This window comes from Tarenaya hassleriana, unplaced genomic scaffold (genome assembly GCF_000463585.1).
Source record: "Tarenaya hassleriana unplaced genomic scaffold, ASM46358v1 Cleome75, whole genome shotgun sequence".
Classification (NCBI taxonomy): Eukaryota; Viridiplantae; Streptophyta; class Magnoliopsida; order Brassicales; family Cleomaceae; genus Tarenaya; species Tarenaya hassleriana.
The window spans coordinates 233,209-260,133 of NW_010970030.1; the positions used below are offsets into that span (position 1 = coordinate 233,209).

Sequence of the window (26,925 nt, forward strand, 5' to 3'; positions counted from 1 at the left end):
TACGGGCCGGGCCGGACCGGTCCGAAAAACCAACGGCCTAAAATCTTCGGCCCGGAGCCCGACCCTATAAGTTTTTTTCAGGTTCGGGCCGGGTTTCAGGCTTGAAATTTTTTTAAAAAAATATAAACAAATTAAAATAATTAAAATACAAAAAATTTTAATACATTTTGTGATAATAAAAAGATAAAAAAATAGATTACGAAATTATATATTTTGATCTAATATAAATTAAAATTAATTTTTTTTTAATTTTATATGGTAATAAATTTTTAAAAATGATAAATTATTATATTTTTCATTTGGAATATATAATTATTTGAAACTAATAGTATTATAATTTGGATTATATCATTTATGAAAATATTATATCCTAAATTATTTAGTATTAAATAAGTTTTTAGTTTTTTAGAGCTTTCTATATTATATAATATTTGTATATTTTTTATACAATTATATACATTATAAATATATATACATATATTCAAAAGATTGAATAAATGTATATATATATATATATATATGATTAAATATGTGCGAATATATATATGTATACATATATTTACCTATATACATATATATTTATATTTATAATTTATATTTTAATCGGATTTACGGACCGGGTCGGGCTGGCCCGGCCTGAACCCGCTTTTGGCCCGTAATTTTCCGGGCCGGACTGGCTCGACCCGAAAAACGAACGGGTCTTGATTTGTAAAGTTTGAGCCCGTAAATTTTACGGACGGATTCGAGCCGGGTATCGGGTCTCAGGCTTTTTGACACCCCTAGTCTAGAAAATGTAGGCTCATTAAACTTCGGACTTTCGGGCCTCGGACCAAATGAGCTGCAGACCGATCGAACCGGACCAGTCGGATTTCGGGCCGGGCTTTTTTCATTTGGAATATATAATTATTTGAAACTAATAGTATTATAATTTGGATTATATCATTTATGAAAATATTATATCCTAAATTATTTAGTATTAAATAAGTTTTTAGTTTTTTAGAGCTTTCTATATTATATAATATTTGTATATTTTTTATACAATTATATACATTATAAATATATATACATATATTCAAAAGATTGAATAAATGTATATATATATATATATATATGATTAAATATGTGCGAATATATATATGTATACATATATTTACCTATATACATATATATTTATATTTATAATTTATATTTTAATCGGATTTACGGACCGGGTCGGGCTGGCCCGGCCTGAACCCGCTTTTGGCCCGTAATTTTCCGGGCCGGACTGGCTCGACCCGAAAAACGAACGGGTCTTGATTTGTAAAGTTTGAGCCCGTAAATTTTACGGACGGATTCGAGCCGGGTATCGGGTCTCAGGCTTTTTGACACCCCTAGTCTAGAAAATGTAGGCTCATTAAACTTCGGACTTTCGGGCCTCGGACCAAATGAGCTGCAGACCGATCGAACCGGACCAGTCGGATTTCGGGCCGGGCTTGAGGCCCTTTTTTTTTCTAACCCTCTTTTCTAAACCAAAGTTTTACCTTTCTATACTTATAAATATATGTGTCTAAATATATATATATATATATATATTTGAACCAAATGATAAACTTTTATATCTTGGTTCTAATTAAACTTTTTAAAGTGATGGGAGTTTTGAATTTCTTAACCATATTACATCATATATATATAAGTTTATATTTTTGAAAGGGTAGAAATTTTCAAATATATATATTTTTAAACCTTTGTTTGTATATAAATATATTGATTTTTTTTTCTATAGGTTTCAAATTAATTACAGCATAGAATTTCTTTTTATATTATGTTTGTTATTTTTTTATCACGTTTAAAAGTTTGTAATTGCAGGATGTGATGTTGGAGAATTGAACAATTTATATATTTTTTTCAATTTTATTTTTATTTGTGAATTAAATGGCTTTGTTGTTATCGGTTTTTTAAATATTTTTGTTGAATGTTTCACATTATTATTATTATTATTATTATTATTATTATTATTATTATTATTATTATTATTATTATTATTATTATTATTATTATTATTATTATTATTATTATTATTATTATTATTATTATTATTATTATTATTATTATTATTATTATTATTATTATTATTATTATTATTATTATTATTATTATTATTATTATTATTATTATAAAAAAAAATATTTTATTTAATGAAAAGCCTGAAGCCCGGCCTGAACTCGTCCGAAGCCCTATAGAGTAGGGTTCCGCGCCATCGATTCTAGACTCGAAAAATAAATAGATGAACCGACCCGATCCGAAAAATTGTAGACCCGAATTGAACCCGCCCGAACCCGGCCCGTTCCGCCCATTTTACACCCCTAATTTTTTTTAACCATTTTATAAATTCGGTAAGTTTAACGGGATATAAATTTTTGATTCCGTGAGATTATATTATATGATTTTTATAATTCCATTATTAACCAAATTGTCAGATCCACAGCCCCCTAAATTCTCCTCCTCTACGCCTCAGGTAAAACGGCTTCCGACAAAACCAGACGATGAACTTCCGGGAGTCGGGAAGGCTTCTTGCTGATGAGTTCGACGGGAGATTCTTGCCATGAAATTAGGTCCTTATTTCAAAGTTTCAGTTTTTTTTCTCTCTTTTCCAGAAATGATGAACAGATACATTCTGGGGTTCTATGTTGAATGTTCATATACATATATCTCTCTCCCCTTGTGAAGGAAAATCATCTGGGGGAGATAAAGAAGGAGCTTATGACTCACCAATACCATCGAATAGCCTAAGCCCTATGCTCCAATCTTCACAATGCCTCACATAAGGTATGATCTTTCCCGTGTCTGCTCCCCTCTTGGATTTACAGTCGTAGAATGGAGGGAAATGGAAACAAGGCTCCATGGACATGGCACGACCACATGGCGGGTCAGGGGTCGTCTTGTTTTTAGGCTTGTACAGTATCCATGGCTTTAGTCCCGCCAGGCCGTGAGCTACATACCCGAACGTGGACCAGCCACTCGTCACGAGTTTATCACTCAGACTTAGTAGGTACATCTCGGCTAGAGCCTTTTGGTCGTGTAGCTTCTTCCCCGTCTGCTGGTATTCTTCATGGCTCGGCTGGTAAACTCCTATTACGTCGTCCCCTTCCCGTCTCTGATGCTCCTGAAACATACCCTTTAGGTTCTTGGCGTACCATGGACTCATAGATGTGACCAGAACGGCTTTTCTTTTCGGTATATTTGCCATGGAGCCTTCTGTATCCACTTCAGGTAGCAGTTCTTCTCTGCGGATGCAGGCTACGATCTGATCCATCACATACTGAAAAGGGCCTTTGCCATCAAAGGTTCTGACTTGAATCCCGACTCTCTCCTCCGCCGTGGATAAGTGAGTTTGGTAAAACCTCGTGACTAAGCCCCACACTTGGTCTGTCGGGTGGAAAAGATACCGACCCAAGTGGTGGAAGACGGTGTCTTTCTGCGGGAATAGCTTGGTTAGTTCATGCTGGAAACCGGGGATCATCCAGAGTGACGGGATGAAGTATTGGTCTGACTTGATTACCAACCAAGGGATTCTCTGTATGAGAGCTTCGTCTCCTTCACAGAAGAACATCTTATCACGATCCCCATAATCATGAACAAGATGAAGGTACATTTGGGATGGAACTCCTTCGGTTGAGGAATTACTGGTTTGATTCTTCGGCATGTTGCCATAACTATTTGAGGATTGCTGGTTAAGCATGTGAAATTCACCCCTCATCGGAAAATCTAAAGGCAGTAACCACGATGTTCCTGGAAACGGTTCACAGAACAGGTCATCCAAATCGGGGCCTCGTTCAACGAGCAAGACTCTATCTGTCAAGAGAGCGTAGAGAAAGACAGAAGCTAGAGAGAGTATCCTGTTTCCGAGCCCAGCAAGCGGTACCCACACAGCATATTTGCATTCGCCATAGCCACTGACATTAACATGTTCTTGATTAAGTTGCTCAAGAGTTCTTCTGTAAGCTTCAGTAGCCGGGCCGCATTTCTTGTGAAGCATTTCGTAGTTTCTAAGTTTAGAGACGAGATACTGAGAAGGCTTGTAAGGCGAAGGTTTCCGATACAGCATAGACTGGTACCTACTGTGGCAAGAACCTTGATCGAAACCTGCAGCAAGAAGCCCTCCAAGCAATGTATCGGAATCTTTTGAACCTGAAAACCCGAAAGAGAAATCATCAGAGCAGGGTTGGTGAATTCAAGCTTTAACGTCTCGAGAGAAAAATGCCTACCGGATGCGGTTGCGTTAGGGGAAACTCGGCCGGTGTGGATTCTAGCGGTGGTGGTACCAATAAACCGATGAAGATCACAAGGCTGGCCGTGGAAGATCATAGAGAATGCAAGTAGAATTGTCGAGAAAATGATCAGACAGGGGGCAAAGGATCTCCAGAGATTCATTGTACAGTGTGATCTGAGAAACTTCGCCGGAAGTTTTGGCCGGTCAACGGTGCACAAGTTGCCGGAGAATCTGATCTTCTGACTTTAACTCTGTTTCTAGAGTTGTTTCTGTTTAGAGAGAGCGAGAGAGATTGTCGCTTTCTGACCATCCACGAACTCCGACGTGGCTCCTACTTTGTCTCATTATATATATATATTTTTTAACAATTGACCAGAAACTCATATACACACACACTTGCCCCCAGTTCACTGACCTACCCAAGAACATGCCTGTTGTCATGGGTATAAACAAAGCTGAGAATAATGGCAATTATTCTCAATGATCGAGATTCCTTAGAGGCTGTCATTTTCCGGCCGTCAACCAACTCCGACCTCTCTCTCTCTCTCTCTCTCTCTCTCTCTCTCTCTCTCTCTCATGATTAGGAAGTTGATGGAGAAAAAATAATGGTACCCTTTAGGGAACTTCATCTGGTTGCTGCATTTTTCTACTCTGTTTATGGCTCAGAGTGATTAAAGTTCACAACTTTCTTAACGCCCCATGAACGTTTGTTCTAGGGTTTATCCGACTCAATTTGTTGATTATGCCAAAATAAAGATGGCGCCTTTCCACTAATTGCTGCATCTTTCTTTTTCTGCCTTCTGTATTGGCTGTCAATGACTTATCGTTCGATTTTTATAATAAATTGATTTCATTCTATTTTGGTCCGAATTTGATTTTGATTTTATTGATAAAAAATTGATTTTTGTTATTGATATGAGTAACCGATCTTTGGACAACTCCTGAATATCGGATCCTTAAAGGGCCCATTATTCTGGGTTTGGGCCTATTTCAGGCTTTGCTTCGCCTCATCTAGGCCCATATATTTTTCCAGTTTTATTTTAAAAAAAAATTAAATTTGGATTTTTGTCTTCTGGCTTGTGTTTGTGATACAGACCACAGGTGCCGGATCGAAGACTCTTTATCTATCTGGCTGATAATTCCCGCCAACCGGAAAACCACCATGGCCACCGCCGCATCCGCCGCCATGGCGCTCCTCCGCTTGCCGTCGATGCGACAGTCCCCACCCTCCTCCGTTATTTTTTCCCGCCCCAGAAAACCACGCACGAAGTTCACCGTCGTCGCCGCAGCTCCAAACCCAGAGTTGCCGGAAAATGTACGGACATTTTGGAAATGGCTCGGAGACCAAGGCGTCATCTCGGGGAAAACGGCGGTGGAACCCGGCATGGTCCCTGAGGGTCTGGGCCTTGTAGCTGGGCGCGACATCGGACGAAACGAGGTCGTTTTGGAGATCCCAAATCGGTTCTGGATAAACCCAGACACCGTTGCAGCCTCCGAGATTGGACCCGTATGCGGCGGACTGAAACCGTGGGTTTCAGTGGCTCTGTTCTTGATCAGAGAGAAGCTTCGTGAAGATTCTCCATGGCGGGGTTACATGGATGTTCTTCCTGAATCCACTGATTCTGCTGTCTTCTGGTGGGTTTGCCTTGTTATGATGATTGTTGTTTTCCACAGGGTCTGAAATTTTTTTATTTCTCTGTCAATTAATTTTGTCTTCTCGCCATGGATGTCTCCAGTACAGGTCAGAGGAGGAGCTAGCTGAGCTCCAAGGTTTGTGTTTTACCCTTTTCCCTCTGCTCTGTTGATCCATAGAGACCGTCTCTGTAAGAAGAACCATGTTTCTCAGATGGAGAATGGTCCCATGATTGTTGTCGGTTTTGGATCAGGGACTCAGTTGCTGAGCACCACATTGGGCGTGAAAGATTACCTTGAAAACGAATTCACGAAACTGGAAGAGGAGATATTACTTCCTAACCAGCATCTCTTCCCATCCCGCATAGCACTAAATGACTTCATCTGGGCATTCGGGATTCTCAGATCAAGAGCTTTCTCTCGTCTCCGTGGCCAAAATCTTGTCTTGATCCCTCTCGCAGATCTGGTAAGCCCCTAATCACAACTTTCAGACCTTGGCTTTTGTAAGAAAAAAGAAACCCTGATGAGTTTCATGTCTTAGTTCAAGATTCAACAGAGACTCTTCTGTTGATATCCACAATGCTTGCTTGGTTCAGAGTGGAATACTCACAATGGGGTTTGGTTTTTGAACAGGTAAACCATAGTGTGGCAATAACCTCGGAAGATTATGCATATGAGATCAAAGGAGCTGGTCTGTTCTCAAGGGATCTCTTGTTTTCATTGAGAGCCCCAGTTTCTGTTAAAGCAGGTGAGCAGGTAAAGCTTCAAACACTACAAACTTACTCATACCTTTCACACGGAAGAGCATCTTTCTTAGGCTCTCTGGTGATTTTCCACAGGTGTTCATTCAGTATGATCTGAACAAAAGCAATGCAGAACTTGCTCTAGACTATGGCTTTGTGGAACCAAACCCTAACCGCAATTCATACACATTAACTCTGGAAATACCTGAATCAGACCCCTTTTTCGGAGATAAGTTGGACATAGCTGAGACCAATGGGGTGGCCGAGACTGCCTACTTTGACATAGTAGAGGGCCAGACTCTCCCTGCTGGTATGCTTCAGTACCTACGGCTTGTGGCCCTTGGAGGTGCAGATGCCTTCCTATTAGAATCTATCTTCAGAAACGCCATCTGGGGCCATCTTGATTTGCCTGTAAGCCGTGCCAACGAGGAACTTATATGCCGGGTGGTCAGAGATGCCTGCAAACTGGCTCTTTCGGGCTATGGTACCTCCATTGAAGAGGTATGTATCATAGCTCCCAAATGTAAGGCCTTTGCAGCAACTTACCACTGATTGCTTTACCGGTCTTTGACAGGACGAGAAGTTGCTGGAAGAAGGAAAGCTTAGCCCGAGGATGGAAATAGCCATCAAGATAAGAGCTGGTGAGAAGAGGGTGCTTCAGCAGATTGACGACATCTTCAAAGAGAGAGAGCTTGAACTTGATGTGTTGGAGTACTACCAGGAAAGAAGGCTCAAAGATCTTGGCTTGGTTGGAGAGCAAGGCGAAATCATCTTCTGGGAAACCAAGTGAGAGCTTAAGATCACTTTCCAGAGATGGTGTGAGCCTTTTTTTTTTCTGCAGAGGCAAATTCAAGGCAACAAAGGAAAAATCTTCACCAGTTTTCTTAGCCCGAAACCCATAGGAACTAGTAGAGAGATGTATCAAGCTTGACAGGAAAATAGCTGATACCTGTTACAATCTGTTACTTAGGCCATTGTTGAAAGACAGCCTCTTTCTTGGGTTACATCTATTTAACTTATGTAGGAAATGATAATCAAGACCAAGGAAAACTGAAGAAATTTATGAACAAAGAAAGAAAAAAAAAACTCAGAGAGAAGATCCCTCTCTAGTGTTTTGGCAATACCGCTATATAGCCTCCTCTTATGGAAGCAACGCTCCGATTAGTATGCAGAAAACTGGATTTTCACTGTCACAAACTGGAATTGGCCTGACTTCCAAACAAATCATGGCAAGTTGTGCCTTCACAGAGGCATTCTTGAGGGTTGGCATAGAAGTAGTCTTCCTCCTTGGGTTTGTCGGATATTACTCTCCGATGTGTTGGTTCTCCCATCCGTCCCTCGTGGGCTTCCCTTACAGCTTCTGCAAACTGATCCCATGAGAGAGTCTTGTTCTGATGCAAATCTATAAGCCCCACGAGCCTCTTGCGGTCAAGGAGGATCGTCTTCTTGAAGCCGAGATATCTACAATATATATACATACATACATACATGTCAAGAATTCCACCAAGAGTTTAGTATGTTTTCTCTATCATTTAATCTCTACAAATCATTTCGGGGTTTATAGTAAGAACAGTTCTGATTGACTTGTTGGAATTACCAACCTTCGATGACCTTCCACGAGTTTTGCCATGTTCCCATAGTACGTTGGAATAAACGTATTACTAGCCACCGATACAATGAAATCCAGGGCGGCCATTTGGGATGAATGGTTCTGAAACTGTTGCAACTCTGCTGGCCCTAAAAGCATTTCCTTTTTCACCTGAAACCCACAGACGATCACCAGATTCATCAGACCAATCTGCTGATTTTAGCTTAGTGAGAGAAAATAGGAGGTGATAAGACTTTACAATTCTCGGAAATGCTTCCCTTAGAACGGCCAATCTCCTCTCACTCCCGTAAATTTCGCCAGCTGCAATGTAGATTTGGATATCCTTTTGGAAACCCAATGCTTTGAGAGCCAAAGCTGCTTCCTCTGGAGTCAAAGGACACAGCCCTTGCGCTCTCCTCTCCTCTGAAACTATCTCTTTTTCTCTCCACCATGGATATGCATACCTAGAAAGAACACAGAAATCAAGCCATGAATTTCAAAACAGAAAATACTAAAGAGAACATTAAGATCTTTTGCAAGAGAAAAAGAAAAAGGAAAAACCTCATTTTTTTTAGTTCTTCAGCCTCTTCCTCAGTGCAGCCATGAGTGCAGCCCGAGAAAGCCAACATGTCCATCTCGTATCTCAGATGCAAAGCTACAAATGGTCCCCTTTGTTGGAGAACGCTGACCAGCTTAGATCCCAATGCCTCAATCCGCGGTGTGAATTTCAGTCCCTGGAAGTTCACCCGGCACCTGAGCCTCTGGAGCTCAAGGGGAAGACCATTGTTCGCCAACCGGGCATCCGTCCTGTTGAAGTGCACAACTTTATGTTTGCTGAAAAGGGGTAGGACCTGAACAAGAAACTTTTACTTGTCAACAACAAGAAACACACAAAGAATTCAAAAAGAACAGATACGTTTATACTCAATGAACCGTAGCAAATGAAAATGCTTGCTGTTTGTTGTCATAACACATAACTAGCAGTCGGTATATCAGAAGAGCAGCCAAATAACACGGTTCTGGGTAAGAAAGGTTTCACACAAACCTGCTGCAAGTAATATTTGTCATCAGACCAGCTCACAGGCGGCATTTCAAATGGTCGGTATCCAAATTTCCTGCCATACCGCTTCGGCAGCCTCCTAACCATCCGAACTTCATCTCTTAACGAATCAATGAAATGTCTCACATCGAAAATATCCTCGAAATCACTGCAGAACAAAATCTAGGATGCTTGAGATTGCTACATGAGCTAAAACATCGTGTAAATCAAGATAAGATCTCCTAGAAACATAAACACACCTTGGATCAGCCCAGAAAGATGCCTTATCTAGCTCTGGAACAACAAGAGTTAAGTTCAATAATCGCGCAACTGCCACCATGTCACAAATCTGAAAGGAACAGACATCTCAGCCAAAGGTGTCAAAATTCAGAAACCCTAAACCGGGCAAAAGAGTGATAGAACAACACAACGATTGACGAACCGCAGCTCGCATTTGATTCAATCCACCATTACAGGATACTCGAAGAAAACCGTTGCTTGTATAATTTCCTGCAAAAAACAACATTTTCGCCGAACCCATCGAGCACCAGAAGGATACCCATTTGCCAAGCAATCTCATAAGCGAACAAAACCTCCAAATCGTTGTCAATAGAAAACAAACCTAAACCCTAATGCACCAACGAATCAATCAGGGAACCCATAAAAGAAAATTACTTGCAGGAGGGAGAGGAGGCGGCGATCGGACCGGCTCGATTGGGCGGGAAAATCTGGAAATCTGATTGCTAAGACCGGTGAAGATCCGAGAATGCCAGAGCTCGCCGGCCGCGAAGAGCTGAACCAAGCAAGTCCATACCAAAATGCTAAAGCAGACCCTCACGAACCAAACTTGCAAGCGAGGCTTGGGTATTGTCGGAGCCGAAGCCGTACCCTTGTCGCTCCGCGAGTGATTACTACTCTCCGATCTAATCTCCATTTCTCTCCGGCGAACCTCATCGCCTCTTCATGGGAGACAAAAACAAAACGAAACCTAGAAATCGCGGTCCTGCGTGTATCGATTCCCGTTGGATTTCTTCAAATGCACAAAGAAATTGCCGACAAAAGCGAATCGGAGGATCCGAAAACAGCTTCGTTGGATCGTTCAAAGGTTAGAATCTTCGAAACTGATCCAGTAAATCTGAAATATAGGGCGAAGCTTCGAAGAAAATTAACCAGAGAGAAAGGGAAGAGAAACGAGGAGCGAGGGATCACGAGGGAGAAGCGGTGAGAACAGAAGGAAATTAAATTACAAGACAAATGGCCAACAAAGACAACCGTCAAAGCCTGCTATAACCGGCCCTCCTTTCTTTTTCCCGAGAAAAAAAAAAACGAAACTTTCCCGAGAAATCTCTCCCCCTTTTTTCCAACTCCAACGAATGTTTCAGCTTGTCGCTAAGAGGGTATCTTCCAGAATCTAAAATTTCTAAAAGTTTTGAACTTTTTCCGAAACTTGAAATCCAGACAAATTGATCAGAGCACCTCCCTCTCCCTCTCCAGCTATTAAAGCATCATTAATTACATATCGAATCAAAAAATTCGGATGACATGACAATGAATTCAATTTATAACATTACGAATCAAATATTCGATCTCTGTCTCTCTCTTTTGCCATATTTGAGGAAAACTCAGAGCAAACGGAATGATTCGTTTATTTATTTACTTATTAAGAGGTTTCATGTGATTTAGTCTACACTATTTTATCTGGAAGAGAGGGAATACACAGTCACAGAACAGAAGAGGACAACATCTATGATGTAATCAAAGAATATATTTTGTAATAATATGTTTTTTTTTTGGAAAAAAAAAGGAAAATGACAATTATCACCTTTTGATTTTCTCTACAAACCCACCATCTTCTACCACATTCCCAGATACTTTACTTTTGTTTTTTCCCCCTAATCATGCACTAACAATGTTAATGAGGTTGTAATTTCAATATTTTTTTTTTTTTTAAAAAAGAGAGAAATAAAATAATTAGTAGTGTGTGGGTTGATGGGATGAAATCATGATATAGGTGTGTGTATTCATGGTAGGAGAAAATGGAGTTTTTTCCAGGAAAAAAAAAAGGAGAGCATGAAATGAACATCATTGAACTTGTTCCTAATACCTAATAACTGTTCCCATAGTCTCGGATGGTGGATTATTCAAAATCTATAACCCAAATATTTGGATATTAAGAATTAAAATGCTCATATAGATCTTGATATCATTCAAATTTAGAACATTCAACAAAATTTCTGCGTGATATTAAAATCAAATTTTATAATATAAAATTAGTAATTTTTTTTAATAATTCGAAACTTCATCGTATTTTTTATTCAACTACATTTTTCAAAGAAGTCTGGAAGACCTTTTCTACTCCGACCAACCATTGCGCCTGGTCCAAAACTATTTGGTACAAATCAAATGTGCCTAAGCATGCTTTTATCTCTTGGCTAATTACTTTGAACAGATGTCCCACAACGGATCGTCTCATCAGTTGGGGCCTTATGGTCGACCCCTCTTGTCTTCTGTGTAACGTACAGCCTGAATCGAATGAGCATTTGTTCTTTACTTGTTCTTTCTCAAAGATCATCCTCGGGTGGACTATGAATAGATTGGGGATCACCTTGCCAGGTTTCTCATGGTCAGAAGTGCTTGGCCATCTCTCTACTCATCGCCTAGGCAAGCACCACCATTGGGCGGTGCTCATGTCATGGCAGACAACAGCCTACACTCTATGGAAAGAAAGAAATCACCGACTGCATCGTCAACTCTTCACCGATGCTTCTTCCATAAAAAAGGAGATCGACTCGTGCTTCCGAAGACGCATCGCCTCCATCCGAACGCAAGATCCAGAACTCGCAAGCTCTTGCTTGCAACTATGGTTTACTCACATCTGAGTTATCTTTTTGTTGTTTTGTTTCATTTGGGTTTACTGAACGTAGTAGATTGCTTCCATTAAGGTTATTTCCTTAGTGTTCCCAATGTATTGTGCTTAAGCACTATCACTCGATGTATCATCGTTTATCCATAGAAGAATTTTATCAAAAAAAAAATTACATTCAAAAAACTACATTTTTCAAAAGATCAAAAAATTATATAAATATCATTTCTCACCTTTAGATTTGAATCCGATATAAAAATATTATTTGGATGTTTTTTTACCCCTAAACTATCCAAAGATGACAATAAATAAAATTATTAATTTTAAGAGATATCTAAGATATTTTATACATTTCTAAAAAAATAAAAAGGTAATAAAATCTGAATTCAATCAATGTACCAACAATTTGCTTCCTGCCCTATTATTAGACATTCCTTCAGTGGAAAGTTTCCATTTTCTATATTATTTTTTTTGGGTAAACACCATTTTCTATATTTGGTAAAATGTGTAAACAAAACCTCGAGATATTCGGATCTTGCCGTAATTATCTAAAGAACAAATAAAACCCGAAGAAGCATGGATATTTTCTCGATCATATTCTATATTTCGAATTTAGATTTACGTAAATTCATAGGTTTGCCGATATTTAAACGATCACCGTTGATTCTGGTGATATTTTCATCTCAGCCGTTCGTTATATATGGGCCTCTGAAGTTTCTAGTTGGGTTGAAGTCAAAGAAGGGAGAAAGAATGTTATATGGGTTCGTTATATATGGGCCCAATTTGTTTGGAATTTAGACCCAATAATACAATTGGGCCTATTTTCTAGGCCCAAATGTTTTCGTAAGTGAGTCAAAAGGCCAGAATGTTTGTCCACGTGTCTGCACGAATGGGACGGTTCCACGTGGCTAATCACGTTGTTGACTATCTTTGCTTCCTTGTTCGAAGAATGACCAAAACTTTGAATACTGTCAGAAGCGCTCTCTCTCTCTCTATCTTCTCTCCGCCGCCATGGATTCTTGTCGGAGCTTGATTGCACTGTTGATCGTGATGATTTTATATCCGGCGACACGGGCTTTACGGTTCGACCTGCAATCTGGGGACATGAAATGCATCGCCGAGGATATTCCGACCCGTGCCATGGTCGTCGGGAAGTACAGCGTCGTAAACCCTAATGAAGGTCATCCTCTCCCTCCATCCCACAAGATCAATGTCAAGGTACGCCCAAAACACCACAATCACATCGAATTCCGACTTCGATTTCGAATTTCGTCGATTTTGTGTCAGTACGTATAAATATATGCATACGCATGTGTGTGTATGTGCATAGGTGATGTCGGCGCAAGAGACGACGTACCACCAGGCGGATGGGGTGGAGACGGGGCAGTTCGCGTACTCGGCGGGGGAGGGCGGGGATCACGTGGCGTGCTTCTCCGCCGTCGATCACTCGCCGGAGGTGACGATGACCGTCGATTTCGATTGGAGAACAGGTGTTCATGCCAAGGACTGGTCCAATGTCGCCAAGAAGGGCCAAGTCGATGTAAGTCCCTCCTCAACCTCGATCATTTATCATTACCCTTAATCCAAATCCAATAGCTGATTGAAATTCGGGAGGTCGTGGCTAGAAAGATAGATCCTTTTCAGATAAGATCAGTGACTAATAAGGCCAGGGAATCGTGTGGGTAACTGTTTGGGGATCTTGATGTTATTGCCCAGACAATGGAGTTTGAGGTCAAGAGGTTGTTAGACACCGTTTCTTCCATCCGCGACGACATGTTCTACCTTCGCGACAGGTATAAAAAAAACACAGAAAATCCTCTCTTTGAGTCAGTGACTCTAGAAGAAGAGATGAAGAGACAGATAACATGGATCTTCTTCTTCTGCTGTTTTTTTTTTGGTGCAGGGAATATGAAATGCAGGAGCTGAACATAGGCACAAACGCGAAGATGGCATGGCTGAGTTTCTTGTCGTTGGTGGTTTGCTTGTCTGTGGCGGGTCTGCAACTATGGCACTTGAAGACTTTCTTCGAGAAGAAGAAGGTCATCTAAGCAATGGAATTAGTGAAAAAACCTCTACCTGAAACCGTGGAATGAGCCCTCCTCTTGTACACAATTCTTTTCGTGACATTTTGACATTTGGGAAGGAGATTCGAAGTGGGTAATAATTCGTTTATCTTCGATTTGCAATTGTGAAATATAATTCTGCCCCCATTATTCATTCTTTCCGCCAAAACAAAACATGAACAATACCTGAACTCACCGAGGTTGTCCAAACTAGGACTGAGTGTTTCAGATCGGTTCTGAAGAACCGTACCGAACTAAAAAATACTGTATTTTTCTGGATCCAAACTGTTCAAAATTTATGAATATATTAATTTTAGAAAAAATAAATAAATTTTGAAATCGAACCGAATCAAAATTTAAAAAAACTAAAAAAACCGAAATATTTTTAGGATCTAATTTTTTAAAAATAAAGAACGAAATCGAACAGAACCGAATCGAATATAATATAATAAGTGATTGATACCTATTTTTGTAAAACCGAATCATTTTCAACCCGAATCGAATATCGAAACGTCCACCCTTAGTCCAAACCCATATTACAACCAACTCAGAGAAATATAAACCCATCCATCTATGAATCTTCATTACATTACAAAGGTATCAGTGGCAAACAAAATGAGGGTAGTAATAATTCAGATTGGCATTAAACAAACAAAGAGACAAACCATACGTGGTTTTGGTGGGAAGGGAGAGTGTTAAGAGGTGAATAAGCCCCAGTGATGATCTGATGGTAGAGTTTCCTTTATCTTCTCGAGCCTCTTCAGTATCTCCAGGAATGACGGCCTCACGTTCACATCCGCGTCCCAACACCTCACTATCAACCTTCAAAATTTACACAACGGATGGATGGATGGATGTTTAGTACAAAGAGACCTCAGTCGGTAGGTAGGGAATGGTAAATCTCGGGGAATTTTCGCTTACTCTCTCAGGTCGGGAGTGAATCCCTTGGATCGGAACGTAGGCCTGTGTCCATCTGCTACGTGTTTGGCCGCTTCATAAGGCTCGTGGTTCGCTAATGGCGGTTCTCCTTCAAGCATCTGCTCAAATTTGGCAATGGAATTAGACGTAGAAGGAGAAATTGTAAGATCTTCAAGCTTCAGTCTCCTTTGTTGCAGGGTCCCTTTTAAAGTTGAAGTTTTTACCTCATAAAGTATCATTGCAAAGGAGAAGACGTCGACTTTCTTGTCGTATTTCCTGTGCTTGAATACTTCAGGAGCCATATACCGGTCTTTTTTTTAACCGCGACATGGAAAAGAGGACAGGTAATCAAAGTAAGCAAGAGTGTCAAACTTTGGTTTTTGTTTGAGTATTTTATCAGCGAAAGATGCTTACAGCTTCCGGTTTCCCCGGTCATTTTGTACACATCATGGGAATTTTGAACTTTGATGAGCTTGCTAAGTCCAAAGTCTCCAACTTTCAAGTGGTCCGCACTAGAATTAACCAGAAGAACGTTCCTGAAAAATGGTTGGCAATCCGTAAGTGTTATGCTGAGAATTTCATTTTTGTGTATAACGAGTTCAGATTACAATGCAACGATCAAAGTGAGAAACAGAAGCCAATCTATGTTTCCAGGAGGGGGGGATCTTATGCAACTGAACTTACCTCGGTTTGAGGTCTCGGTGAATGATTACATTGGGCTCATTGTGCAGGCAGGTCATTCCTCTGCAAAAAAAGAAAAAACGTAATGGAGCTAATTTGAAGAACAAAACTTCATATTCGAACAAGTTCTCAAATAGCTGGAAAAAAATACATTCTTGGCCCGACTTATATTAGGTAAAGCCTAACAACAATTCAAATATTTTAGGTTTCCTGATTATATATCTAATGTCGCCTCAATTACCTCGCTATGTCCAATGCAAAGTTAACAGCTGTTGATGGACTAAGGCCACCTTTTTCCTTGAGGTATTGGTGAAGATCTCCCTGATGGAGAATAAAATCAAGTAAATGTACGGCACTAATAGCAAAATCAGATTAAAAAAAAAAAGGCAGAATTCTTTGCAGAAAACTCAAACTTTGAACCTACCCCACGTAAGTATTCAATTATTAACATGAGGGGCTTCCTTTCTGTGACGGCTCCTAAGAATTGCACTATATTTGGATGGCGAAGCTTAACTAGCAAATCGACCTCATGCCTAAAGTCCTGACTGCATCAGCAGAGACGAGACATCAAAGCATATACCTTTAATCAAATAAAAGAGGATGATACCAGAGCAGCTAAAAACTGTAAACGTGAACCATAATCTTCAATTATTAAAGTTGATTCACCACATCAAAAACCGAGTGGTCAAGGAAAGTTTTCACTAATAATAGTGAATCTTGGTTCCTAATCGACATATTCACAAGGGAAAAGTAGTTTTCCTATTGAACAAATCCAGAAAGCTAGAAAGCATATGTAAGTTGAAAAGGAAGTGAGCTAAATTGATCCACGCACTTGCCTGGAAAGCTAGTAAGAATAAGAGAAAAAGGAATAAAGGTAAATATGCTTACATCACCAGTCTATCATCTGAAAGAGATGGAAGAATACGTTTCACGGCTACTGGTGTCCCTCTCCAATAGGCTTTTACAATCTCACCAAAGGAACCCTAACAGAATGAGAACCCATTAACCAAAGACTTTATTGCAGAAAAAACACCACCAAATCTATGCAGATCCATATGGGGGTTGGATAAACAGTTCATAAATGATTGAAAACCAACTATTTTGAGAGCCATTTGCATGAAAATCTCTAGCCCATATATAATCCATACTAAAGTAAGAACTAATGTAAAACCTTTCCAATCATCACGGCATTAGAGAAGTCCAGCTCAGAAGGGTCAATCTCCCAGTCACATTTCTTTGGAATAGGGGGTGGAACAGGCTTTGGTTCAAAGTGACTTCCATTTTGACCCTGCATCAAGAATCACTCAGCAACCGCAAGAAAATCTACCGTGGCAATCAAATCGAGATCCATCACAAACAAAAGGACAGAAAAAACTTGACAAACAAGTCGGATTCAACATAAGATCATGACACCAATAATGGAGGGAAACTTCAATATTCAATTCTGGACCAAAAGGAATCCAATTTCTCAAAGATTTACAATTTGAATAACACAACACAAGACAACAAAAGAGGTCTTCAAATCTAGCGTCCGTTCTACGGATAATATTCGAACTAATTGAAAAAACCAGAATGGGGATGGAGAGTTAACAATAACGCATTGAGCTTCATCATTAGCTGTAATAGAAAAGACAGCAGAGAGAATCTAATTTCTCAGGAATTTGCAATCTTAAGTCGGAGAAGCTAGAAAGAAATTCGAGCTCACGTAAGATAAACCGCCGTGTGACTTCAATAGCTCGATCATTTTCTGCTTCTTGGCTCCTTCAGCATCAGCCAAAGGCTTCGAACACCCAGAAAAGGAAACACAAAATCGAGATTAAGGTAGGCTGGTAGGGTAATTCGAGACGAAACCGGATAACAGGAGCGATTCGAGAACTCAGTCGGAGAGGATCAGGGGTACCGTGTTCTTCCAGCGATCCTGAGCGTTGACGTCAGCGCCAAACTCGAGCAAGCACTTGGCGACATCGATCCAGCCGTGGAGCGACGTCACGTGGAGAGGGGTGCGGCGATCGTAGTCCCTGGCGTGGACCAGTGATGGATCCTCCTCGAGCAGCTTCCGAACGGCCGAGGCATCGTTCTGGTGGGCGTGCCAGAGGATCAGCGACGTCCTGCTCACGCGCGCCTTCTCCTTCTGCTTGTCGTACGACGGAGACGGCACGTTCTTTCTCGCGGCCTCCGCGTCGCCGCAGCCTTCCCCCGCCGCCGGCGAATCGGAGCTCATTCCCAATCGGAGAAGAAATTGATCGAATATCAGCGAATTTCTCGATGGGAGGAGTTTTAGATATTCTTCCTTGAAATTTTGGGAGAGAGAGAGAAAGGGAGGGCTGTCTCTGCGTGTGGTGTCAAAACATTATTTTACAACATTTTTTAATTTATGTATTTAAAATTCTAGTAATTAAGAGTAAATTTAATCTACCATTGCGAAGGAATACAAATTGCTATGAAAAAAATATATACACAGCTAATTAAACTTTTTTATATAGTTTTTTTTACATGAAAAAAAAAATTATGTGGAGATGGTAGCTTGTTTCACAAGCTATTTACACCGTCATGGGGTTTTACAGCGCAAAAGCGGTGTTATATTGAATTCCTGAAATCATAATATATTGGGTAAAACCCCTAAAAAAATCTCCAACTTATAAAAATATATACAAATAAATTTTTAACTTGAAAATCTGACATTCAATTCTCGAACTTGTAACTTGTCACTGAATAAAACATCGAACTTGCAAATTACTGCTCTAATAAACCTTTGACCGGTTTGATCACAATTTCAAACGATCGGAAATCTATGTATTGATGAATTGTTGATGTCATTTTGTAAATTAAAATTGATAACGTGTATAAGGTGATATCACAATCCGTTAATACGTAGATTTCCGATCGTCTGAAATTGTGGTCAAACCAGTCAAAGGTTTATTAGAACAATAATTTGCAAGTTCGAGTTTTTATTCAGTGACAAATTACAAGTTCGGAGATTGAATGCCAGTTTTTCAAGTTGAATGTTTATTTGTATATATTTTTGCAAGTTGGTGATTTTTTTAGGTTGCCCATATATATATATATAAATATATATATATATATATATATATATATATATTGAGAAAAAAAAAGATGTTAGATGACCTTTATGTGGAGCCTTTTTGGTGCCGAGACGAATTAAATAATCAGAGATGGAGGGTATTATTGTAATTATGCCCTGTAAATGACAGGATGTACTAAACTTTCAATTCAATTACTGAAAATCAAGGGCAGGAAAGAAAAAGCTTATCGATCAATTAAACAATCACATATTTCGAAGAAAAAAAAATATTTTTCTTGAAATAAAGAGATTCATATAATTGAGGTATTAAAGAGGAAGAAGGCGGACTAAATTTGATTTATGAAAAAGTTATTCTCTTTATAAGATGGGATCAAAGCTTTGAAAAAGCATAGACATTAGAAAAAGCGACATATATAATATGAAATGAATCCTCGTTTGTCATATATATATATATGTAATGGTTCATGTTTTTAGGTCTCTGGCTGATCCTCTCGGGATCCAAGCGTATCATCAACGCTCATTCCCGCCATTTCCTGGCTCTCTCCGTCCTCTTCCTTCTTCCTCTCTGCTTCTCCGCCACCGTTTACCCCTCCGTCATCCGCCTCCTCTCCGACCATTCCGCCGCTCCCGATAGCGTTTCCCTCCTCCGCAGCGGCCGCGAGTACGATCCACGCGCCGCCACATCGGAGACGGTGATTTTGCTGTCGATAGCTTACACCGTCGTGGCCACCGTCTTCAATCTCTTGGCTATTGGTTCGATCACGTACAGTGTGTTCCAGGGATTCTACGGTCGACCTGTGAAGCTTTTGTCCGCCATTAAATCGGGTCTCGCTTCGTTTTTCCCTCTTCTGGCTACTCTAATTCCAGTCCAAATTATCATGTTCTGGATTTTAGCGATTCTAGGGCTTTTGGCATTCGTTCTGATTCGGGGATTTCAATTCATCGGCCTTGAAATCAATTTCTCCTCGCCTTATTTCCTCGCTCTCTGCGCCGTTTTGGCGATTGTCTTCGTCGCAATCGTGATCAAGCTATATGTGAATTGGATCCTAGTGTGGGTAATCGTTGTGGTTGAATCGAAGTGGGGGTTTACGCCATTGAAGAGGAGCAAAAGCTTGATCAAGGGGATGAGAGGCGTCTCCCTGTCTATCATCCTCTTCTTCGTCCTCATCGAATCGGTTCTGATATGGAGCAGCTCCATGGCCTCTGCTACACAACAAATCGGCGGCAGCGACACAACGCGGTGGAGAAACGCGTGCTTCATCATCCAGACCGCGATCGCGTCTGCGTTTCTGACGCTCCTTTCACTGTACAACATAGCAGCGAACACGGTGATGTACATGTACTGCAAGGCGATTCAAGGAGAACTTGCGTTTGAGATCGCGGAGGAGTTCGCAAGAGAATACGTGAGCTTGCCCTTTGATGATGGTAAAGTCCCTCACTTTGTCACTGTAAATTACAACGTTTGATCATCTTTCAAGACAGATACTGATGTATTTGGAGTTTCGATCTTGTTGTTTGCTGTTTCTGGGTTTCAAGCTTCTTGTCCGAAAAAAAAAATCTAGCCTTTCTCTGTACAAAAAAAAAAGTTTATACATGGAACGTGTTGTACTCTCTGAACTCGTGGAATGAGCATTTTCTTACACCACAGCATATGTAAGTATATATATATATATATATGTGTATACATATGTTTGGTGCATGTGTATGCCTTGGAAGGTAGGATCAGGTTTGGGCTAAAGGGGGAATAAGCAGGGGTGGGCTTTTCGGTTCGGTCATACCGAACCGTTCAAAATTTTTGAACAGTATGATTTTTATAAAACCAAATTTTTTCGAAACCGGACTGAACTTTATAAAATTTCCAAAAAACTAAAATTTTCTTAAAAATCTATTTTTTTTAATAAATACCGACACCGAATCGTACTGAAATCGAAAGCGAACCGAATAATATACGGTATTAATTTGGTACAGATTTTAGAATACCGAATAAACCGTTTTCGAATCGAATCGTTAAAATTTTTAACCGAATTCTGAAACCCACATCCCTCGGAATAAGTACATATCTTTAATAAGAAATTAAGGATGTATTATTTGTTGTAATGAGTTTTATCATTTGTAATTGTATCTTGCTTTTATATATATATATATATATATTACAAATGGTTTCTTTCTAATTACTTCCAAGAAGGAAACCTCTAGGTTTAGAGGTTTGGTTGAGTACGAGGTCTTTTTGTTCGAACCTTTTTAACCTCTTCAATTGTGAATCTGTCAAGTGTAGACAATTTAGATTGGTTTACTTCATAGGTTATTACAAGTCGCAGCTGCGGATTCTCACTTAGTAAAAAAAAAAATTTACTTCCAAGGATTGTAGAAATGATGCCACATTAACTTGGGCCTACATTCTTTGCCATAAAAAAACATTATAACCCCAAAGTGAGAAAATGTGTATAAAAGCCCAAATTTCCAACTTAGCCCACCAATTACATCAGAAAATTTTGTATGAAATTTTTGTCCCACATTGAAAAAGATAACCCCAATGGTACAAAAACTATCAACAAAATTCGTATGAAAATTGTTAAATGATTCACAATTTCGTTCACATATAAAACATCAAACTAAATAATAAATAAATGTATCATATCTAAATTAAATACTATAAAATAAAAACAAAACAAAAACATATTTTTTAAAAAATATACCTTTTACCAAGTTTTTTTAAAAAAATTAATATGTAAAGTGATACAATATTTTTCAAAATAAAATATCCAACTCTACATATAATAAAAATACATTGAATCCAAAAATCCATAGTATCAAACTTAATTTTACTGTGGGACATTGAAACAAAAAAACAAATACGATAAGGTGGAATTAAATACTCGGAAAATAAATTATGGTTACCAAGCTAACTATTATATCAAAGTTAAAAACAACACTACGGATCCCAATGACATGCATGGTGGGTCCCTTTATTTTTATGATTGACCAAATCTAAAACCCCCCATTGAATTCAGGAGGCATTTATTATGGTTGTCAATAAGTAGAAGAATATACCCCAAAAATAAAATATTAAATTGTAAAATATACAGCTGAAATAATTATTTTTTATAATTAAATTTCCTTAACATTTCGATGGGTTCCTTTTGGTTTGGTGTTGTTGAAGTGGTTGCCCCTTCAGATAGTGGGAGACAATACATTTAAGCAAAACTTTATTCTAGCTATAATTAATTCATTAATTAGTATGACGTTTTCCAACATATAATAAAATAATAATAAAATATCGAAATTGGAAAATTAATTTTAATTGTAAAGCATTAATCACAAAGTGGTTCGGATTTTTTGTCTTCTTTATGTATCCTTGCACCCGAAGGACATGTCTAGTCCATGTTTTGAAACTGTTGAAGTTGCAGCGGAGAATCATATAATACGAATTTCAATCTCCATAATGTTAAAAAAAAAATCAAAAATTTGCAAATTCCCTAAATCTTGGAAATTTTTTCATGTCGCTATAAAAAATTTCAATTGGTTATTGTATGGATTCGATTTATAGAAACTTTTGAATACCCCCCCCCCAAATTTCAATACCCACTCCTGAAATATCAAATGAAATATTGAACCAACTTTGATGATTTTAAAATTGGTAGATTGCAATGTCTCCCTCTCATCGTGGCATTAATAAAATCAGAAATATTAATTTATATATTTAGATGTACATGCATATATATATATATATATATGTGTGTGTGTGTGTTTATGTATACAGTAAATCTATAAAATGTTCATATTTATTTGTAATTTACCTAAAATATTTTGTGCCCTGATTTCTTACCCACCAAAAGAAATTGTCAAAGAGGAGTTTTATTTTTGGGGTAAACGTCTGACCTGACTGGATATGCATCAATATCAATATGTATGACACGTACACGTATATATATATGTGTGTGTGTGTATAAACCTATGGCATCTTTTTCCATTATATATATATATATATATATATTTGATTTTGTGCAAATGATTAGAATGGAACTTCGTTTGTTTAGAAAAAATGGAAAAAGTGCAACCGAACTTTATCTCTTGTACCTAATTTTGTATCTTTTGGATGAGAAAAAGGAAACTAGAAATATACGGATACACTGCGTACATGTATGTATATACGGTTTGGTGTGTACATATATAAAATATATAATAGACTTTATGGTGGTTGTGTATGTTTTAATCCCATAATTTATTCATCATCTATATATATATATATATATATATATATATATATATATATGAATCTCTCATTTTAAAATTACAAATATTACAAATTCATTGATGCATAAAGAATTCATTGAACCATCTAAAATTATATTCTCTTTATATACTTTTAATATCAATTCTCTTTATGACACTTTTTTTTTGGCAAACATAAATATATTATTATTATATTAGCCGCAAAATATACAGTCCATATTGGTTTAAACATATGTTTAATTTATGAATACACATTTATAAATTGATTGTTAATATGCATTATTGTGCACATAGTATATTTTACTTATTTAGGTTACAACTTAGGAAAAATCTTTGATTTTCAGTTAAAGACCACTTTATATATAAAAAAAAACTAAATAACTGATTACAACAAAATGATAAAAATGTATACCAAGCAGATTTTATATATATATATATATATATATATAGGTTAGGCAGCTCTAAAAACAATTAACAAGATATTCATTTATTTTTAATAATTTTTTTGGTTGAAACTAATTAACTAGTTTTATAATCGAATTTAAATAAAATAGGTTTTGTTCCACTAACCATTAGAATCGGCTTTTTCCTTTCGAAGCTTCAACCAGAAAAGCATCAAAATAAAATAAAATGATAATAAAAAAAATATTTTTTCTGAAAAAAAAAATGGCGATATGATTAAATTAACAATGATTATTTATTTTCTCATTTTTTCAAATTTATGTTTCTGGGGTTGAAAATTATTAGGATTAACATCAAATTAACTGGACTACCAAACTATAATTAAAATTTCAAATCCTAATGTCCACATAAAATGGATAGCATAATAACAGATAAAACCATTTTTTTCCTCAAATGAGTGAAATATATTGAAATGATATTTACAAAACCAGTCTATACTGAAAGATGTTATCCATAGATATATAATAGTTGTATCTTAAGCTATAAATTAATGTGTAATGGTTTCCTCATCTGCAAAGTGCACTAGAAAACAAAATTTTAATTTTTTTAAAATACCAAATTAACTTTGAAAACAGAAAAAGAATCAAAATAGATGTATTTTTAGCAATTCAAAATTAAATATATAGATCGTAAAGTTATAATTATATATATATATATATATATATATATATATATATATAAAAATATCCTAAAAGCAAATTGGGCATGAGGATTTTATGACCTCTTTATGATCTCTATATATGTAACATGGATGGGCAATAAATGCAACTTCAAAATTAAGCATATGGACCTCTTTAAAAAGATGGATGTTCACTTACTTCTATTTCCATTAAAACAAATGTTATATAACATGAATGTGATTTTTATAACCCAGAATAATTACATCAATAATTATGAAACCAAATTCAATGAATTTACACTTTACTTTATAAAATGAAATGCATACTAACCAATGGCCGACTGATAAAAGAATATGCAAAGCATATTTTTATTTTGGATTTAGAGGACTTTTCCTGTGCTAGGTCAAAAATCCGTTTAATTTTCGAATTATAAAAAAAACACACACTATTAGTGTTTGATGAGAAGAAATTATAAATTTCTCATGTAAAAAAAAAAAACCATTTAATGAACACAAATGGTGGTGTTTTTAATCAGAATTTTTTTTTTTTTTGAGTATCTCTATGAAAATTGTGGATTTAATTTCAATGATATCATCTCTCATCAGTAATTAAGACAGAGTATTAAAAAGAGGATAAGTTCATTTAAAGGTTGTTTTTCTCCATAAATGGCGACACGTGCTCCGAGAAGGGGAACAGCGCCGGGAGTAACTGCGCAGTTATGTTATGTAATAAAACCATTTATTTTACCATTCCTGGGTTTAATCAAAAGACAGATCCTTTAATGCCATATAATTAGCTCATTTTGAAAATGCCAAAACTCAAGGAAAACAAATCCAAAAAAGAAAAGAAACAGAGAGAGAGAGAGAGAGAGAGAGAGAGAGAGAGAGAGAGAGAGAGAGAGATTTAAACGGGACAAAGACTTGAGAGAGGATCCGTAGAAAACGGGTTGCTCAGGAGCTCTGCTGTGGTTCTTGAAATTTTTTTTTTCCTTTTAAGAAATCAGTTTTTTTTCTCCCCTAGAGAGATTCTGTTGATCCCAGAAGACAGAGGAGAAAGAGAGGCAGAGAAGAGATGTCAGAGGGGGGATCCATGTTCCTGTCGTGAAGGAACGTTCAATGCCTATTGACACCTCTTCCTCTTCCCTCTTCTCTCGGTTAGTCCTTTCCTCCCATTTTCCTGCTTCAATCCTGTAAATTTTCCGGCATTCTAACATGGGTTTTCCGAGTCCCTCTGTTTTCCCTCGGAGTTTCGATTCTAATGCAATTTATCTCGTGGGTTCTGTAAAGATTCCTCTTTTGTTTCATGGGTTTGAAAAAAGTTTAAGTTTTTCTTTCGTGGGTAAATCCAAATCCATGGTTTTCCTTCGATGGGTTATGTACATTTCTCGCCTGTTATTCAGATTCTGCCATTTGTTGGGCGATGTTGACAGCTGCATTGCTTGATTTACAATCAGTTTAGTTTACGTTAGATTCATCGTTTTCAATCTCTCAGGCATGCATGAAATAAGAAGCTGTTGTTTCCATGTTCTTGACGAGGTTTCTTACAGATTTTCTGCAGATTCATGAATCAACAACCCAATTCAAACGTGTAAATCTTGATGCAAAACCTAATGGATATATAAGTTCCTGCAGGTGAATAGACGTCTTAAGCGTATCATTGATACCAATCTGAACATTTTCTGTCTTCTTTCATCTCCAACAGGTCCTCGAGGTTCCGTAAACGGATTTGATCTCTCCGACGTTTGGATTCCGGGAGAATTCGAAGATGGGTGGGTGTGTATCTTCGCACAGAAAACTCGGTAACGAGTTTCAGAAGAAGCAGAGGCGTGGAAGATCCGGAAAGAGCAGATCGAAAATCTCTGCTTCAATGCCAGAAGTCCCCATCAAGAGGCTCAGCAATGGTGGGGTGAGGGATTTCGCCATGAGCGAGTATGTTCACCTCGACTTCGAGAAAGGTGCAGCCACCGTGTGCAAGAGAGCCGAGGTGTCCAACGTTAACTTCCGTTTAACTCAGCTCCAATGGAACCACAGCCAGATCGACGGGAACGGTAAAAAAAAAATGATATCCACTTCCTTTCCAAACTGGTGAATCCATTTCTCTGTTATTGAATGATCAAAGGTTTCTGCTCTTCTTCTTCTTCTTCTTCTTCTACTGCAGGAATCTCGCACGAAGAAGCTTGGTTCGATTCCTTCAGTTACATCGATTCTGATTCAGATGACGGATCTAGTGGGGTTTTCGAAGGTAAAACAATAACAGGCTTGTACACCTCAAATGGTTGTGATTCTTGTCTGAAACTGAAACATGCTGTGTTTGTGTAATGTCATTGTTCTTTCTAGATGCTTTCGGACAAATCTCAAACGGGCAGATGGTTCAGTACGAGGAATTCTACGAGAGTTACGTGAAAATCGAGGGATGTAAAACCGAGACATTCTCGAGCAAGAACGAAGTCAGCATAAAGAGGAACAAAGTTACGGATGAACCTCGGAGCAGTAGCTTCAAGGCTCTGAAACAGACAGCCTGGGAGGATCAAGAACACCGGAAGAAATCGAAAGTCGTTATGCTCTCTGTTTGCAGGACGTCCATCGATAACGCAAACGAAGCGACGAAATCCGAATTCTGTAAGCCGAGTTTTCAGAAAGAAAAAAAACCTAAAAAAATGTTTTTGATCTTTTCTTCCGGATAGAAGAGTGTGTGATCATTTCTTCTAACATGCAGCTGCTGCAGAAAGATTCTTGTACCGTCCCAAAGCAGGAATGCTGCTTCCAAGTTCTTCGGGTGATAAGCTGCATTA

General features: G+C 38.1%; 7 protein-coding genes across 7 annotated transcripts in view; 4 read left to right on the forward strand and 3 right to left on the reverse strand.

Moving 5' to 3' along the window:
* Positions 1–2,601: 2,601 nt before the first annotated feature.
* Positions 2,602–4,619, reverse strand: LOC104801805 (galactoside 2-alpha-L-fucosyltransferase-like). Its single transcript, XM_010525169.1, has 2 exons — positions 4,245–4,619; positions 2,602–4,167 (listed from the first exon to the last, which is right to left on the reverse strand). Exons 1-2 carry the CDS (start codon positions 4,408–4,410, stop codon positions 2,738–2,740), a joined length of 1,596 nt encoding a protein of 531 aa, XP_010523471.1. The 5' UTR covers positions 4,411–4,619; the 3' UTR covers positions 2,602–2,737.
* Positions 4,620–5,214: 595 nt separating this feature from the next.
* LOC104801808 (fructose-bisphosphate aldolase-lysine N-methyltransferase, chloroplastic) lies at positions 5,215–7,628 on the forward strand. The gene is made up of 6 exons (XM_010525171.2): positions 5,215–5,884; positions 5,991–6,019; positions 6,136–6,347; positions 6,515–6,637; positions 6,721–7,125; positions 7,199–7,628. The coding sequence occupies exons 1-6, from the start codon at positions 5,412–5,414 to the stop codon at positions 7,412–7,414; spliced, it is 1,458 nt and encodes a 485-aa protein (XP_010523473.1). The 5' UTR covers positions 5,215–5,411; the 3' UTR covers positions 7,415–7,628.
* Positions 7,574–10,813, reverse strand: LOC104801807 (uncharacterized protein At1g04910). Its single transcript, XM_010525170.2, has 8 exons — positions 9,927–10,813; positions 9,694–9,761; positions 9,512–9,600; positions 9,258–9,420; positions 8,774–9,063; positions 8,472–8,676; positions 8,226–8,383; positions 7,574–8,085 (listed from the first exon to the last, which is right to left on the reverse strand). The coding sequence occupies exons 1-8, from the start codon at positions 10,183–10,185 to the stop codon at positions 7,815–7,817; spliced, it is 1,503 nt and encodes a 500-aa protein (XP_010523472.1). The 5' UTR covers positions 10,186–10,813; the 3' UTR covers positions 7,574–7,814.
* A 2,260-nt stretch (positions 10,814–13,073) lies between these two features.
* LOC104801809 (transmembrane emp24 domain-containing protein p24delta7-like) lies at positions 13,074–14,331 on the forward strand. The gene is made up of 4 exons (XM_010525172.1): positions 13,074–13,332; positions 13,445–13,654; positions 13,831–13,907; positions 14,018–14,331. Exons 1-4 carry the CDS (start codon positions 13,126–13,128, stop codon positions 14,160–14,162), a joined length of 639 nt encoding a protein of 212 aa, XP_010523474.1. The 5' UTR covers positions 13,074–13,125; the 3' UTR covers positions 14,163–14,331.
* Positions 14,332–14,697: 366 nt separating this feature from the next.
* Positions 14,698–18,116, reverse strand: LOC104801810 (serine/threonine-protein kinase STY46). Its single transcript, XM_010525174.1, has 11 exons — positions 17,677–18,116; positions 17,482–17,556; positions 16,948–17,064; positions 16,665–16,759; positions 16,201–16,321; positions 16,018–16,097; positions 15,780–15,839; positions 15,510–15,631; positions 15,320–15,405; positions 15,099–15,214; positions 14,698–14,999 (listed from the first exon to the last, which is right to left on the reverse strand). The coding sequence occupies exons 1-11, from the start codon at positions 17,995–17,997 to the stop codon at positions 14,873–14,875; spliced, it is 1,320 nt and encodes a 439-aa protein (XP_010523476.1). The 5' UTR covers positions 17,998–18,116; the 3' UTR covers positions 14,698–14,872.
* A 1,167-nt stretch (positions 18,117–19,283) lies between these two features.
* LOC104801852 lies at positions 19,284–20,464 on the forward strand. The gene has a single exon (XM_010525235.1). It carries the CDS (start codon positions 19,284–19,286, stop codon positions 20,283–20,285), a length of 1,002 nt encoding a protein of 333 aa, XP_010523537.1. The 3' UTR covers positions 20,286–20,464.
* Positions 20,465–25,095: 4,631 nt separating this feature from the next.
* Positions 25,096–26,925, forward strand: part of LOC104801811 — a 3,396-nt gene continuing 1,566 nt past the window's right edge. Inside the window, exons 1-5 of the mRNA XM_010525175.1 lie at positions 25,096–25,287; positions 25,836–26,181; positions 26,292–26,375; positions 26,471–26,752; positions 26,850–26,885. Of these exons, the coding sequence (XP_010523477.1) occupies positions 25,899–26,181; positions 26,292–26,375; positions 26,471–26,752; positions 26,850–26,885 (685 nt within the window). The 5' untranslated portion in view covers positions 25,096–25,287; positions 25,836–25,898. The remainder of the gene's footprint in view (positions 25,288–25,835; positions 26,182–26,291; positions 26,376–26,470; positions 26,753–26,849; positions 26,886–26,925) is intronic.

Bases quoted from the DNA above. Each gene is read 5' to 3' on its own strand.
- LOC104801805 (XM_010525169.1), bottom strand. From the start codon at position 4,410: ATGAATCTCTGGAGATCCTTTGCCCCCTGTCTGATCATTTTCTCGACA. The intron at 4,168-4,244 runs GTAGGCATTTTT...TCGGGTTTTCAG, and splicing joins CCCTAACGCAACCGCATCCG to GTTCAAAAGATTCCGATACA.
- LOC104801808 (XM_010525171.2), top strand. From the start codon at position 5,412: ATGGCCACCGCCGCATCCGCCGCCATGGCGCTCCTCCGCTTGCCGTCG. The intron at 5,885-5,990 runs GTGGGTTTGCCT...TCTCCAGTACAG, and splicing joins ACTGATTCTGCTGTCTTCTG to GTCAGAGGAGGAGCTAGCTG. The intron at 6,348-6,514 runs GTAAGCCCCTAA...GTTTTTGAACAG, and splicing joins TGATCCCTCTCGCAGATCTG to GTAAACCATAGTGTGGCAAT.
- LOC104801807 (XM_010525170.2), bottom strand. From the start codon at position 10,185: ATGGAGATTAGATCGGAGAGTAGTAATCACTCGCGGAGCGACAAGGGT. The intron at 9,421-9,511 runs GTGTGTTTATGT...TTTGTTCTGCAG, and splicing joins TCTTTCTGGGCTGATCCAAG to TGATTTCGAGGATATTTTCG. The intron at 8,384-8,471 runs GTAAAGTCTTAT...TGTGGGTTTCAG, and splicing joins GGGAAGCATTTCCGAGAATT to GTGAAAAAGGAAATGCTTTT.
- LOC104801809 (XM_010525172.1), top strand. From the start codon at position 13,126: ATGGATTCTTGTCGGAGCTTGATTGCACTGTTGATCGTGATGATTTTA. The intron at 13,333-13,444 runs GTACGCCCAAAA...GTATGTGCATAG, and splicing joins CCCACAAGATCAATGTCAAG to GTGATGTCGGCGCAAGAGAC. The intron at 13,908-14,017 runs GTATAAAAAAAA...TTTTTGGTGCAG, and splicing joins ATGTTCTACCTTCGCGACAG to GGAATATGAAATGCAGGAGC.
- LOC104801810 (XM_010525174.1), bottom strand. From the start codon at position 17,997: ATGAGCTCCGATTCGCCGGCGGCGGGGGAAGGCTGCGGCGACGCGGAG. The intron at 17,557-17,676 runs GTACCCCTGATC...GGGTGTTCGAAG, and splicing joins AGGATCGCTGGAAGAACACG to CCTTTGGCTGATGCTGAAGG. The intron at 16,760-16,947 runs GTTTTACATTAG...TCATTCTGTTAG, and splicing joins ATGCCGTGATGATTGGAAAG to GGTTCCTTTGGTGAGATTGT.
- LOC104801852 (XM_010525235.1), top strand. From the start codon at position 19,284: ATGTTTTTAGGTCTCTGGCTGATCCTCTCGGGATCCAAGCGTATCATC.